At 38.5% G+C, this 14,560-nt stretch overlaps 1 protein-coding gene across 1 annotated transcript; it reads left to right on the top strand.

The window, feature by feature from the left end:
- The first annotated feature begins 1,909 nt into the window (after positions 1 to 1,909).
- On the top strand, positions 1,910 to 13,244 carry LOC150093422 (uncharacterized). Its single transcript, XM_090414056.1, has 4 exons — positions 1,910 to 2,123; positions 11,998 to 12,054; positions 12,143 to 12,196; positions 12,967 to 13,244. Exons 1-4 carry the CDS (start codon positions 2,049 to 2,051, stop codon positions 13,180 to 13,182), a joined length of 402 nt encoding a protein of 133 aa, XP_090270182.1. The 5' UTR covers positions 1,910 to 2,048; the 3' UTR covers positions 13,183 to 13,244.
- The last annotated feature ends 1,316 nt before the right edge of the window (positions 13,245 to 14,560 follow it).

The following is a 14,560-nucleotide window of genomic DNA, read 5'->3' as shown; positions in this document are numbered from 1 at the left end:
GGACTACCCACAGTGTGCAAATTAGGTCCCAAAAAAGTCCCAAACTGACTGAAGTTTCATAAATGACACTAACTTTTGACCCACTGTTTGGATGACAATTTTTTTTTTCGAACCTCATGATAGTTTTTGCAAAAACGAAGGAAATAAGAAAAATTGAAAGTTCGACTCTTATAGCACGCCCACAGATGCGAGACTCTTCGACACTTCTGCGCATGTCAAAAGAAGGAGAATCCATTCCGATAATTGGGTAATCAATCCGTTTTGTGGGACGAGCTGTTTATTACACGTTGGAAAATTAACTCCTCTTTTATGATCATTGTAGTTTTTAAAGTGCTAACAGCAAAGCGTATTTGGTCACGTGCGTGATTGGCGCAATAATTTGCATCAGAATTGACAGAAATATTCTATCTTAGATTGATGATGAAGGATTTTTTTTTTATTCATTGCCCAACCACTCATAATAATTTCTCTACCAGCTCGACTGCTGCAGTAATTGATCACCTTAATACTAGTCTGAGTCATTTCTCCTTTTTTTTTTTTTTTTTTTTTAACGGTATAAGTCCGTTCAAACCTTCAGCATTTTTATAGGCTCAATGAAGAGGGACATAATGCGGACCCTCCCCTCTCCTGTACAGACTAGAAACGTCCAGTTCCCCCAGATCTCAGATTAAATAGGCTAACAAAATTACCTAAAGATATTTGAAAATTTAATGTCTTAGAAAAACCCTTAATAATACATGTTATTCACATACTTAAAAATCTCAATCACTTCTCTCCCCCCCTCAAAAAAGAAAACTAAATCCGCAAGTGGTTTCTGAATTTTAAATTGACAATATTTGATGCATCACCAATTACCTCGATCATCACTTTCTTCTCATTTACGAGTTCGCTGCTCAGCAGTTGGCATCGCACAAAAGACACAGGTTAATAGTGTAACGGAAAAATCGAAGACCGACCTTCCCACTATGTCAAGGTATACCTCTCTGGACAGGCATAGTTGAGAAAGACATCACTTTTCATATCTTTAATTGAAGAAGCTTTTGCTAACACTTTCAAAATAAAATCCTTCGTATTCGTTGTGTGCGATTATGTCCATTGTAGTCCTCACAGCAATAATTATTCATTAATAATGCTGTAACGTTTTTTAAGTATTTGCATAATTAATCTCATTATCCTCAAATTAACCAGCACTCGCAAAATGTTCCAGTTTGACTGCTCCTTGCCTCAATAAAATAAATCGCGTAATGCTAATAGCAAGCGCTAAATCAAAGCCAGAAATTTCGAACATTAAATTCGTCTGCACATTGAAAGTGCTGGTTACCTTTAGCCGTATTTTTGAAATGTGATCATCATTTTAGTTTGCTTTCATCCATAAAAACGCGTAAGTTCCATCAGATCTTATCGTTGTTTAAATCCTGAGGAATTATAAAATTCTGAAAATGCTACCCTTGTTTCCCAGTTCATTGAAAAAATATCCAAACCATTTTGCTTCACTTAATCGCATTCAGTGGCGCTGTCTTCGCTTATCGCTTTGGGAAAAGTAACGAATTCCAATTAATATTTTCGCTGGTGACGTCACCTTTTTGTCCAACGTAAAGACGGTCAAAGTTCAAGAAAGCTTAAGTTGACTTTTTTGTTGTTGTTGTTGTTCGTTTGTTTCTAAAATTTTTCGAAGAATAATTAACAAAGCAAAGTAACATAAACATATTTAGCTACAATGAAAACGCACATGCGCAAGAGTGCATTTGTGCTTTAAGAGTCCATTTTAAATGAATGGCGCAATAACAAAATTATTAAACAAGTGAATGGTTAGTCATAACAAGTTCGAAAATAAATCCCGCATAGTATCATGACCTGGGTTTGTAGTATTGCGAACTGTGTGGGGGGGCGTAGGGGAAGGATTATCGAGATACCTGGCGGTATATTAATGAAGCAGTTGTGTGCCTTTCCCTCAGCTTTCATTTTTACTTAATTGTGAGATGTGATCAACTTCGCGGCTCGCAAGCTTTCGTTTGTTCTCGTGCAAATGATTTCAACTTTTTGACGTCATGGGCTGCTGTGTTTCGTTTGCTACTTGTTTACAAATAGATTCTGCATGCGATGAGCCAAATTTCGCAGGCAAGGTAAGTCTGTTTAGATATTTTGCTTAAATATATTTAATTTAATGTTTTTTTTTTTTTGAACAGATCTAATACATAAATACACTTTGGTTATTTATAATAAATAAGCAGTGCATACTTTTATTGATGTAAACGAAATCTTTCTGGATCAAATTAAGTACTTTTTCTTTTTAAATGCCTGTGAATATTCCACAAATAACAGGACATGAAATTTATAGGGTAAGAGGAAATGAAAACATTAGTTGCATGTGCAGACTTATTAAGGCGTTAACTGCAAGTTTTATAATTTGACGACTTCGGCAGAACAGCCGTCAAGACTTTGATACTGAAATATGAATAGTTAAACGATTTACCTCTCAGAAAGTTACAAAGCACTCTAAAAAGAATACGTTTGTACAAAAAAAAAAAAAAAAAAAAAATCAGCATTAATTACAAAATTTGAACTCTATTAGTTTTTACATAAATTTAGTTCGTATATAAATATGATCTTCTCGACACGTTTACTGCATATTTATTTGTGTGTGTGCACACAAACTAACGGTGAACAACCCATTTTCTTTAAACACCAGGGGCTAGGACTAATAATTAAGTGTACTGAACTTGTATTCCTTGAAAGTGGTGGTGGGGGGGATTCAACTTATAATAAGTTAATACTGTGACTTCGTTTCGAAACATTTAAGAAAATATATTTAGGGGTCTTCGTAAATTCCAGTCTACACTATCATTTATGCCCATCGTTTGAGAACGTCCAGTATTCTTTTCAGTACCCCCTTTCTCGTTACTGTGTCAGCAGAAATCTCATTCAACGTATGTCAGGCAGGACTGTAGCTCGAGTATATGCTGCCCTAAATCCAAGAAAATATGTTTAAGATACAACTTTGCCGCCTAGTTCGTGGGTTACGATGCCACTAATGACAGGACTATATGCGAAGGGTGTGATAAATAAGCACTTGCTAACCGTACCTTTTTTTTTGTAAGATTAGATGCGCTGATCATTTAGTGATATCCAATTGAGATTCTTCCCTGATTTGTGAAATTTTCATTCTGTGGAGCGAGAATACCAGAAACAAATCAATCAAAAGATGTTTTTACTTGATCTGGCGTGAAGGTAAACTGTCACAACACCCCATTGGCTATACATACATGGTTTGTGTGTGTGCATCGCGAACGAGAGTACGGCAGACAATTGCCGCCATCTCGGGGTCTTAAATTCTTAACAGGCAAATTATTATATTAATTGAAGAACAGCGCGAGTTCAATAGTCGTTTGCTTTTGAGTTGTAGGGAGGGGAAAACCCAAAGAGCTTCTGTTAAAGATCGACTAACTCAAGAACTCGTTTAAAGAAGTTCCCGTGCTGCAATAGAAGCGAACCTGCAAAGGCATTTCAGCAGGCGGTCTGTCGCTTTAGAAGCGAACGCCATTTTCACAGGGCAACACCAGACACTTCTTAGAAAACTGCTTCTGTATAAATCTCGTTACACAATTGCTTAAGGAGATTTTAAGACTCCATTCTTTTTTCATTCACAGTGTAATAATGAGGATTTTTCAGTACTATTTTCAATCTTCCTTGCAGAAGCCTCACGCACAGACTGCAATAACTATTAAACCTTGCCTTGAATACGTTGTGATGGAGCACCTAGTCGAGCAAGCATTTCCTTCCTGCGCTAAGAAAAAAAAAAAAAAAAAAAAACTTCTTTACTCGGACCTTTTGTTAAGCTTCCAGGGCTTTTCAGAGTGGCTTGCCTGACTTTTTTTAATTTAAAGGACGTACTTAATATACAACGGTAAAGGCTTCCCAGTTTTTGTTGTTCGCGAAGGATTCCTTACTGGAGGGAAGGGGTTGAAGTAAGAAAACGAAGACGCAACAAAAGATTGCTGAGAAAACAGTGGAAGACAAAATAAGTGATTCTCCTATTCCTTAACAACTGTTTCTCGCTGACTGCATTTCTATGAAACTCTAAAACATACCCCCCCCCCCAAAAAAAAAAGAAAAAAAAGAAGTCTCTTAATACCATTTCCAAGCGTAAAAAGTTGATTTAGGCAAAATAATCCCCAAATAACTCTCCTACCCCAAATATAGTCGATAAAAGGATCCCAAGCTAACTTAGCTTTTGTTAGTGTATTATGTCAGTTTTTTTGTACAGGGTGATCAAAATTAAAATATCCTTATGAATCTCTAGCGATATCTGAGAGAGAGAAAAAAAAAAAACAGTAGTTCCAAACTACACCACCATGGGCGCTGTGTGATCTACCGAATGTAAATGTGGTAATTTTTCTGTTTTTTCACAATTTTTCCACAGTGCAAAAAGGACACGAGCATAAATAACACATTTTTATTCATTTCCATTCACGGGCTGTACTGTTCACTGTGATGCCCTTCCCGGTATGCTACAAACTTCATCCTTTTTGCACTGTGGATGTGCAACGACAGGACGCAGCTGGTCGGATCTGATGTTGCGCACATACTGCGTGATATTGTCTTTTCGCGCTGGCACGTTATCGGGATGATCCCAATAGACCGTGTCTTTGAGAAATCCCCAGATCCAGAAGTTACAGGGCGTCAGATCAGGTGAACGAGGCGGTGATGCAGTGGGAAACGCACGGCTGATGATCAACTCTGGCTTCCGTGAAATGTTCTTCGAGAACACTTCACGGAAGAAGCTCCTGTACGGAGCTACCGATGTGTGCAGGAGGCCCCGTCCTGCATGAAAATGACTGAATCCATGCATAGGGCGCTGCTGTGGCACAACAAAATTGTTTATCATATCGCAGCAATCGAGCAGGTCACAGGATCCGATTGGAAAATGTCCTCAAAGATCCAATGATGAACGAAGTTGTAAACCCGCACCACACTGTGTATGGGTGAATGCAAGAAATTTGTTGGATTGCATGCGGGTTTTTTTTGCGTAACCAACGCCCGCCAACTGTGGGTATTGACGGCTCCCTTCAGGGGAAAGTGAGCCTCATCTTCCCACAAATCATCCGCAGCGTCCACTCGGGCAAGGAACGTCAAAGCGAATGCGAGTCGACTTTCGAAGTCCTGCGGGCACAACTCCTGTGTGTGGATTATCTTGAATGGGTAGAAATGCAGAATCTTCAGTGGAATTTTCCAGACAGTTGTGTAGGGCACATCCACGTGTTTTTGATTCAGCACGTTCGCTGCAGGAACCAACGCTGTTATTCATGGCCTGTTCCACAACAGCAGTAGCAACTTCACCGTTGTAGACTGATTGGTTTGCGACATCTGCCAGGTCTAACTCCCAACGATCCCGTTTCTTCAAAACAACTAATCATTCGTTGCTGAGTGCATGGAGATTATGGACCTCGTCGATATTTGTCCAGTCGACGAAATTCGCGAAGCGCAGCAACAGCATTGGTCTGTAATACCGTCTCTAGGGATCCTGCTTCGAGAATCAATTTTAAGTTGAGCGGCCCTTACTTTTTTTTAACCTACTGGAAACGTATAGGTTGAAAAATCAACACGCATATATTTTTATGCAAACTTGGAAAAATAGAGCATTACCCTTCACCTGGCCAGGATGTCTATATACGTAAATCGAAATGTAGACACGATGCATGTCATCTGTTGAAAGAAGGTGGATAAATTTGGCCTTCATGTCCATTAGAAGGTGCGATAATTCTTCACACTGAGGAGACTTAATCAGATTATCTCCCGATTATAGCTGTCTCAGTTGCCTTAACAAGAAACAAGTTCTTTGTTCCATGCTGGGTAACTGGACTTTTAGTGATATTGGATTGACTAAAAATATAGAAACTATTTTTTGTTTTCTCCTTTTATTGTACAAATTTTAATGTCAGGACAAAACGAGAGATCCTTGCATACTTTATTCACTTAAACATTGCGTTACCTTGGAGAATGCGAAGAAATTTTTAATTTAATTTTTACGTAATTTTTTTTATTTTTGAGCTAATGTTGTCTAATCGCCTAGTCGACATTACAATTTTATTTGTTCTCGATTAATTCAAGATGATTATTTGAAATATTTTAAAGAAAAAAAAAAAAACGGGCTGTCGACGTCCAGATTATGTTAGTTTTATTTTTGTTCAAAATCAAATTTCGTAGATGTTTGACACTTTCACGGCTTTGCTTTACAGATAATAATGTGAAAATGTTTAATCATAACTTGTAGAAATAGAGAGGTTATTATTCTATTGTATAAGGTTTGATTAGGCCTCATATGGATTATTGTGCACAGATTTGGTTGCCAGGTTTTCGTGGTGATGAGGATATGTTGGGAAGCGTACAGAGAAAATTCACAAAGGTGGTCTTTGGAATGTGGAGTACGAGAACAGAATAAGGGAATGTGAGTTGCAGAGCCTCGTGAATAGGAGGAAGAGGGGGGGGGGGGATATGATCGAGACATAAACTGGTCGGGGGTTGTTATCAAGTGGACATGGAAGAGATTTTTCATAGAAGTGGAAGGAAGTAGAACGAGAGACCATTGCTGGAAACTGTATAGGGAGGGTATGAGCAAAGGAGTGAGAAGCAGGTTCTTTGCATGGAGGGTGGTTGGTGAGTGGAATGCATTGCCTGAGCGTGTTGTAGATGTGGACACATTGAATCAGTTTAAGATGCCGTTGGATGAGCATTGTATGCAATAGTGAGTACCTTCCAGGACGAGTCTTTGACTCCATGGTGGTCGGGTGTTGATAATTTACTATGAACGGGAGGGGGGGGGGGGGTAAAATACTTCAAAAAAACAAAATTATAATCAGTTCCGTATGGGGCATGTCTCAGATAATTTAATGATATATACATACACGCGCATATTTATATCTTGGAACCAACCAAAATATTGACTTGGAATTTCTCAATGGAGGAAACTCCAGCTAACGCAGGTTCACTCTTATAAGTCAAGGTGTTACGAAATCACTACAGTTGGTCATTTCATCATTTCCGAAGTTCATTTGACTTAAATAGTAAGAAAAATAATCACGTGCGTCTTCTTTAAAAAAAAAAAAAAAAACACAAAGTACATTATCAATCGCACTTCATTCTAAAATCTGCACTCAATGAAAAAGAAAATACTACGTTTTTTTTTCTCTTATTATTATCATCATTATCTGGCATTTTCTTTTAATACAAAGAAGAAGTCACCGCATATTTGGAAAAAACACTTTTTTACCGCTAGTTTAGACAGGTGGCAAAATAGTTATACTTTTATTTTACCCTGAAATGTACGAGATGCTCCCCAAGTGATTTACGCTTGTAACAATTGTCTTGTGAACGGTTTTGAAAATATTCTTTTCAGACATCAGCAGGATGAATAAGTGGGTCATCTTCCCCCTCCTCTCCCCAAATATAAGCTGAACGCTTCTGCAACAGATGCACCTCTTTTTTTTTTTTTTTAATTTATTCATTCAAATATTTCTTTCTTAAATAACTCCATCAAATGATTTGTAAATTTTCGACAATAAAAGCGAAATTGTGAATATTATAAATAAATTATTTTGACATAATATTGCATCGGACTGTAAAAGAAATCTCGAAATTTCTATTTAGGAAAGAATTGAAAACAAAACAAGACTGCTGACATATGACGCACTACTGCTTGAGGCTCTCTAGTGCCCCTTCTAAGAAAGGGGTCTTTCTTTCGCAGTAGTATTGAGAGTAATCTAAGCTTTTACCCCTGCTGAGATTCTTGTTAAGACAAACGTCACTTCCAGACAGCAGTAAAAGTCGTCATATTTGGAAATTTTAAGGAAAAAAAACAAACTCCATTGAACTCTTTTTGTTGCATAAAAGGTCCTAAATGGTGAAAATATAGAATAGAATTTCTAAAACTTAGAATAATGTCAACAAATGATTGTAGAGTGCAAAGAAATAGTCCGGATTGGAAGTCAAACGGTAAAATGAAGTAATGGATATCGAATACTGTCTCTGGAAACTTTGAAAGCAGTAGAAAATTAAACAGATTTGGTTATTTATAATTCAGTTCCAGGAGTAACTTTCTGAAATAAAAAAAATTCATTGAACCAAAATTTTGGTAAAATGTAAATAAATACTTGAAGAAATGCGTGCATTTTTTTCTTTCATTTGTAAAGCCTTAGATTAAATTTTGAATCTAATTACCTCTGTGGGAATTAACTGCACGTTCACCGTGTGTTTAGCAATCGACTATTCGAGGATTTACAATGTCCAAATATCAGTTCGTAATAATTTAAGCCGGGTACACGTCCGCGCACGTGTACGTATCGAATGCGCGATTCATGTAAAAAATCAAAAAAAAAAAAAAAAAGTCGGTAGTGTAAGGCAGTGCTTCCCAAACTTCTGGATGTCAGGGCCCCCTTTGCAAAAATTAAAATATTTCACTGCCCCCCCTCAAAAAAAATCATAATAGAGAGATATATTATTATAAAATTTATTGTATTTATATTCAATACAAAACATACACAGCGAATATTGCGAAAATCAAATGCATATATTACATTTTTTGCCTCTTACCGTTTGGTTCTGAAGACGATGCGGGCTGTTCTGGTAAAATATGAAATACTCTCTCTTTTTTTTTTTTTTTAGTCTGTTTCTGCTTCTTCTCATTGTTTGCAGGATTTTTTTTTTATTTTTTATCAGCCACTTATCCATCTCAGGGTTAAATTTTTTAACGTAGAATAGATCAAATAATATCACCACTTACCGATACTGGCACACCACAGACTGATAACATGAAATTAGTGAATATTACCTGAATAAGGGAATCCCCGGACCAGGAACATTTTTCTCTTTTGTGACTTTTCTCCCTCTACGGCAATTAAGCCTAACGCTAAACAGACAGCAAAGGCAGGTTATTAAAACGTGCATGATTGGTGCGGTATCAACAAAAGATCGCGCAACCGAAAGATAAAAGCATAGCTGACAATTGAGTTGAAATGCTAACTCTCTTCAACCGATTTCCATATGTGAAACTGCCATAACATTCATTATATATATATATATATATATATATATATATATATATATATATTACTTAGTTTTAACACTTTTACGAATTTTAGCACGTTCGGTTGAATTTTATTGCTGCTTGCGAAATCGAACTCGCATCTAATTAATAACAATAGTTTTTAGTTAGATACCGTGTTTGCCCATGCAACATATGGTTTTGTTTCAGTCTATACAGCACAGTTTCTGTATGAGGGGACATGTGATTCATTAATTAGTGTGTTTTTATCCCAGTTGTCTCTAATTGCACTATTTGTTGAGAAATATATTACACAGTCTCCTCATACCTTATTCACTGGCATAATAAAAGTACTCGTTTTTATTGACTCCGCAGTATAGTGGCTGTTAAGGGAGGGCTGTTGTTTACCACTGCAAGGAGTTACTATCCCCCCCACATGAACTTGTTTAAGCTTTATTTCATGTGTGAAGTGTATGCGAAACTTTTATTGGTAACAGAAAACTAGCTCGGATGACAGTGATAATATAAAACGAGTTTTGATATGTATATAAAGTCATATCAACAGTTCTTGATATTAACATATAACAAAAAAGAAATAATAAATAATAAAAGTTAAATACGTTTCTTTTAAAATAAAAAAATTTACTTAGTCTTAAAACATTTTAAATATTTTTAATTATTTCACGGCCCACAGTTTGTGAAGCGCTGGTGTAAGGCGCCCTCCTATAACGGGACGACCCGGGCGAACGCTCGGCTTGCGTAGTGCTTCCACCAGCTGTATACCTACACTCATATCGAAAAACAATTGCAGTTTTTGCAAAATGGTATTGTTGAAAGTCTCGGTATTTATTGGAATACATTTTGTGCATATCCACAATTAATAAACGCTAATATTAAAATGAGTTTATATTTTATTTTTTCCACTCCCTTCAGCGCCCCTCATGAAGGGCCCCAATGCGACGCATCGCCTGCTTACCTTGTTAATCTGGCACTCGCCGAGTTGCTACAAATTCCATGCAATCGGTATTTACCACATCCCGATGATGAATTTTCGAACTACTTTTTTTAATCTCTAAAGAATGTGTGGCAATCATTGCACAAAGGTGGTGCATGACCGATGTATCCAACTGTCGACTAATGTGTATCGGGAGTGGCGGTGGTGAAGAAAAGGTGGATTGACAGCGAATCTCTACTTTGCAATGAACAACGTGGGTTTACTAAGGGAAGGTCATGTTTTAGCAACCTGCTCACATTCTATAACAATATTAGCATTGAACTAGACAAGGGGAATGGATACACCAATGATGCTTGTGGATGTTGCTAAGGCTTTTGACAGAATACAGCATGGAAAACTGCTGCATAAATTCGAGAATATGGGGTTGGATTATAAAATATTAGCATGGAAAAGAGATGGCTGATTGACAGATATCAAAAAGTGGTGTATGGGGAGCTGTGAATCTGCAAGATTCAAGAAAGCCAGTGGTGTGCCTGAAGGATCAGTGCTTGGTCTACTGTTATTCAAGCTGAACATTAATGATATTGGGAAAGATTTAACAAGTGGCATGCAGCTATTTGCTGATGATGCAAAGATAGACAGGGTAATAAGAAATGCTGCTGATATACAGTACTTGCAGAATGATTTGAATAGGCTGGAATTGTGGGCATTTGAAAATGGATATCGGTTCAATGTCAATAAATGTAAAGTAATTCACTTCGGCGTGATTAGATATCCAGTGTCATATTATATTGGTGGATTAGTCTAGAAGAAACTGAGCTAGGGATCTTGGAGTGTTAGTAGATAGGAAGTTGAAGTTTAGGGGCCAAGTGGCAAAGATTGAAAATACAACTCAAAACATAATTGCAATGCTGAAACGAACGTTCACATGCAAAGAGAAGGATGTCGTTTTTCCCCTTTACGAGGTCTTCATAAGGCCTCGCTTGGACTATTGAGCACAGGTTAGATCTCATGATTCTGATAGTGGAGAGTGTTTATAAATAATATCAGGATTGTGGAATACTGATTATAAAGGCAGATTGAGAATCTGCAGATAAACAGGAGAAAGAGGGGGTGATATGATTGAGACTTACAAACTTCTGAAAGGTTCATACAGGATTTCAGTTGATGGAATTTATGGATGGGTGGGGGAAGGACGAGAGGGCAGCCTTGGAAGCTGAGAATGAAGGCCGCCAAGAAGGGGGTGAGGGCGAGATTTTTCTCTCAGAGGGTGGTGAGTGATTGGAATGAGTTGCCATTGGATGTTGAGTGCAAGCAGTGTGAACGAATTCAACAATAAGTATGATAGCTGGTGCGTGTAGTATGTGTCTCCCTCGATGAGTCCCTGACTCCCTGGAGGTCTTTCTTAATAATAACATTTGCTTCCGTATGACGAACAGTGTGTTCCTGCAAAGTTTCGCAGCATTTGGATCACTGGGTGGCGCACCACCAAGGCCTTAAACAGGATTCTTTAATTTTGGCCATCCTCTGTAATCAGAAAGCAAATATCTTTCGTCCTTGGTTAGGAAGAGCTGGTTCGAATCCTGTCGAACATGCAGTGAAGAATCTTTAATCGGGATTTTCAGTTGAAGGTGAGTTAGCCGGTCTCGCACGAAGGTAGGTTTTCCTTCCCGAAACTCGGGGTTTTAACAAGAAATAGGCAGTCTGGCCAGAGGAACTCGGCCAAGGCGTAATATAATCCCCCCCCCCGTTGCCTTAGTTGCTTCGGCCGTTTTGAAGCCAGAACGAGCTTTTTCAGATAAAGTCGATCCGATTCACGTAATCGTAATTCTCACGCTTTCAATCGTGACAGAATTGATGCAGATTTTTTTATGTCGCTTATAAACGCCGCGTATTGTTGAATGACCTCCGGCTTTCTTATTCTTCATTGATATTTGTTATTTAATAGCCTGCGGACGTGCCTGAACGACCAGCTAACCGACACACTTTTCCATTTTCCCGTTAGGTTATTGCAGAGTGCGTGACCGCAGTGCCCAGCTACAAATTTGCCTTCACAAATCAGGTAAGAAAGACGCAACTTCTTCCTTTTGATTTAAACTCCTAACTCGCTTTTAAAAGTGACTGCATCATTTTTTTTTTTTTTCTTTCAGGTCATAGATGATATGAAATTTGAACCAGTTTGCACGGACTATTCCCAACAGGCGGTAAGTTCGTTTCTTTTTTTTTTTTTTCTCGTTAGGTGGCTCTCAGTGCCGTAGACTTAGCAAAAAATATCCTGAATTCTTCTGTTTCTTATGGTTTGAGAATTGGGAGATTCCCAGTTTTGATGCACGCGCACATGTTCTACCCTGACCGCCTCTCGGAGGTAAATTTTTATTTCACGACTCCCGAGAGCCTTCGTAGTTCAGTCGCTTTCGACGTTGCCCTTTGTTTGACAAGCCTAGGACGCGAAGAACTTTATCAGGGCTTCTCAACTGACGGTAAATCAGTAAATTGGTCAGAAGAACACACGCATAAGAGTGCGGGAATAAGGGTTTACCACCCTATTTCTTCGGATCTAGTTTCGAAAGCCTACGTGGTACGGTAAGGATAAATGCGCATGCATTCATACCGTACCATGTACTATATCCACGAAATGTAAATTCGTCCCGTGGGTGCGCTTATGAAAATTTTTCGCGTCTTAAACGATATTTTAACCTAGGACTTTCTGACCCCCCCCCCCCAAAAAAAAAAAAGAATAAAGCATTGCCCTTACCTACTGAACTATGGAGACTCCTTGATGAGGTGATTACGGTATTAACTTCAGCGCTGAAGGGATTCTTCCTACTGTTAAAGAATGGCTAACTGATAGGTGGGTGCTTAATTGGATAATGTGACCTGGCTTGATGCCAGGAGAAAGTATCTTCACCGTTTCTTCTTGTTGAGATCGTAATTTGAACCCGAGATCACGAGCAGTGCGTCGTCTCTCTTTCAGAGTTTGGCTCCCGTCCAGAGGACGTTGCTGGATGTGCACGGCTGGTACCACGACCTTCTGGAACTGTCTCAGCAGAAACTTCAGCGGCTGCACACCGGAGAACCTTCCTCCAAGCGAAGAGACACGGAAGACTTGCGGCGCCAAGTGTTGATCGTCAACAGCCTGGAGCTCTTGCGCCGACACGTGGAAGTTCTCTTCCCCTCGTTTTCGTTGTGAAAATGTCTTCACTGTGTGTGTGTGTTGTAAAGTGTAAATAAAAGTGTTTGTTTTTTTTGTTTCGCTTTGTTGAGTCATTTGAAAATCCCCTTCTTGCCGATGAAATATTACGACGCGACTGGAAGGAAACCAAGATACTTAACAGAACTATTATGTGAAACTTCCTGAATAGAGGGGGACACGAGGTATTCCACCACTTTAAGAATTGCAATAAATTTACTCGTAACTTGGCCAATTTTAGGATTTCTACTCAAGGATTCGAGGAACTCTGAGAATATTTTCAAAGACATTACAAAGCTGTGTCTTGAATATCTCTAATGTTGTACCTTGATCTACTTGGGAGTTCACTAACCAAATGGCGGTAGTTCTCCCCCCCCCCCCAATCTCAACAAAAACCGAGTAACACTAGAAGAGCATGCGCTAAACACGAGTATGTTACACTGGCAAACCACGTTTTGTATTAACAAAAGTATAAAGAAAACAATTCGCCCTCCTGCCAGATGATAATCTTTCTGTAGTCGAGGGGACAACAGGAAAAAGGCCTGGCCAATGAACTTAGTACCTCGCTATTTTCGGGGGTGATATCATAATTTCTCCCCCCCCCACACGAGTCATAGATCTTCTGGAAGTGTTATTTCCGATAAATGTCGTTTTATTTTAAGAGCGTCAATCATTGCAGCCATTAATGTCCACCCGATAACTTTTAACCCCCCCCCCCATTTTTTAAGAAGTATTTTGGAGAATTTTTTTTTTTTTTTCAAAATCTTTTGAAGTGTGTATTTAGTCGAAAAAACGGTTTAATTTTTTTTTTTTAATGATATAGTCACCTCTAGGTCCAAGGGATCAATCGAGGAAGGATCCTTTTGCATTCCTACGTCTTCATCGTTAAAGAATGGCCTTGTATTCATGAATTGCAGGGTCGTCGCCTGATTAGATCGCTCCCTGAGGCAAACAATTAGATGTCGCCCCTCATGGATTATAAGACAATCTCCAATTCCTATTTTGTTTTTATTACAAGAGAAACATTAACGCAAAACGATTCCATAATAATATTAATTAAATGTTTGCTCCACGGGAATATCGCACAATGAAACTATTCACAAGCCCTTCTAAATTTAAATTATAAGCCATGTCTGTCTCTATAGGTAGAATTGCAGGATATTTCCGCGAATCCCATTGTGTGCTAGAAGGAGGGGGGGAATAGGCCTCCAACGAAAGCTGGACTGAAATCTTCATGTCTCAAAGAGCCTACCAAAGCTTCGTGTGGATTCAAAAATCATTTTTACATTAGCGAACTTTGTCCAATTAATAAACACTTTTTTCCCCCGCAACTGTGTTAATTCCCAATCGGCCCTCTTAGATACGCCCCTCCAAATCG

The sequence above is a fragment of the Typopeltis vanoorti genome, chromosome 24 (assembly GCF_054136105.1).
Source record: "Typopeltis vanoorti isolate ZY-2024b chromosome 24, IOZ_Tvanoo_1.0, whole genome shotgun sequence".
Classification (NCBI taxonomy): domain Eukaryota; kingdom Metazoa; phylum Arthropoda; class Arachnida; order Uropygi; family Thelyphonidae; genus Typopeltis; species Typopeltis vanoorti.
The sequence above is the reverse complement of the archived record's forward strand: the minus strand, read 5'-3'. Positions and strand labels throughout refer to the sequence as shown.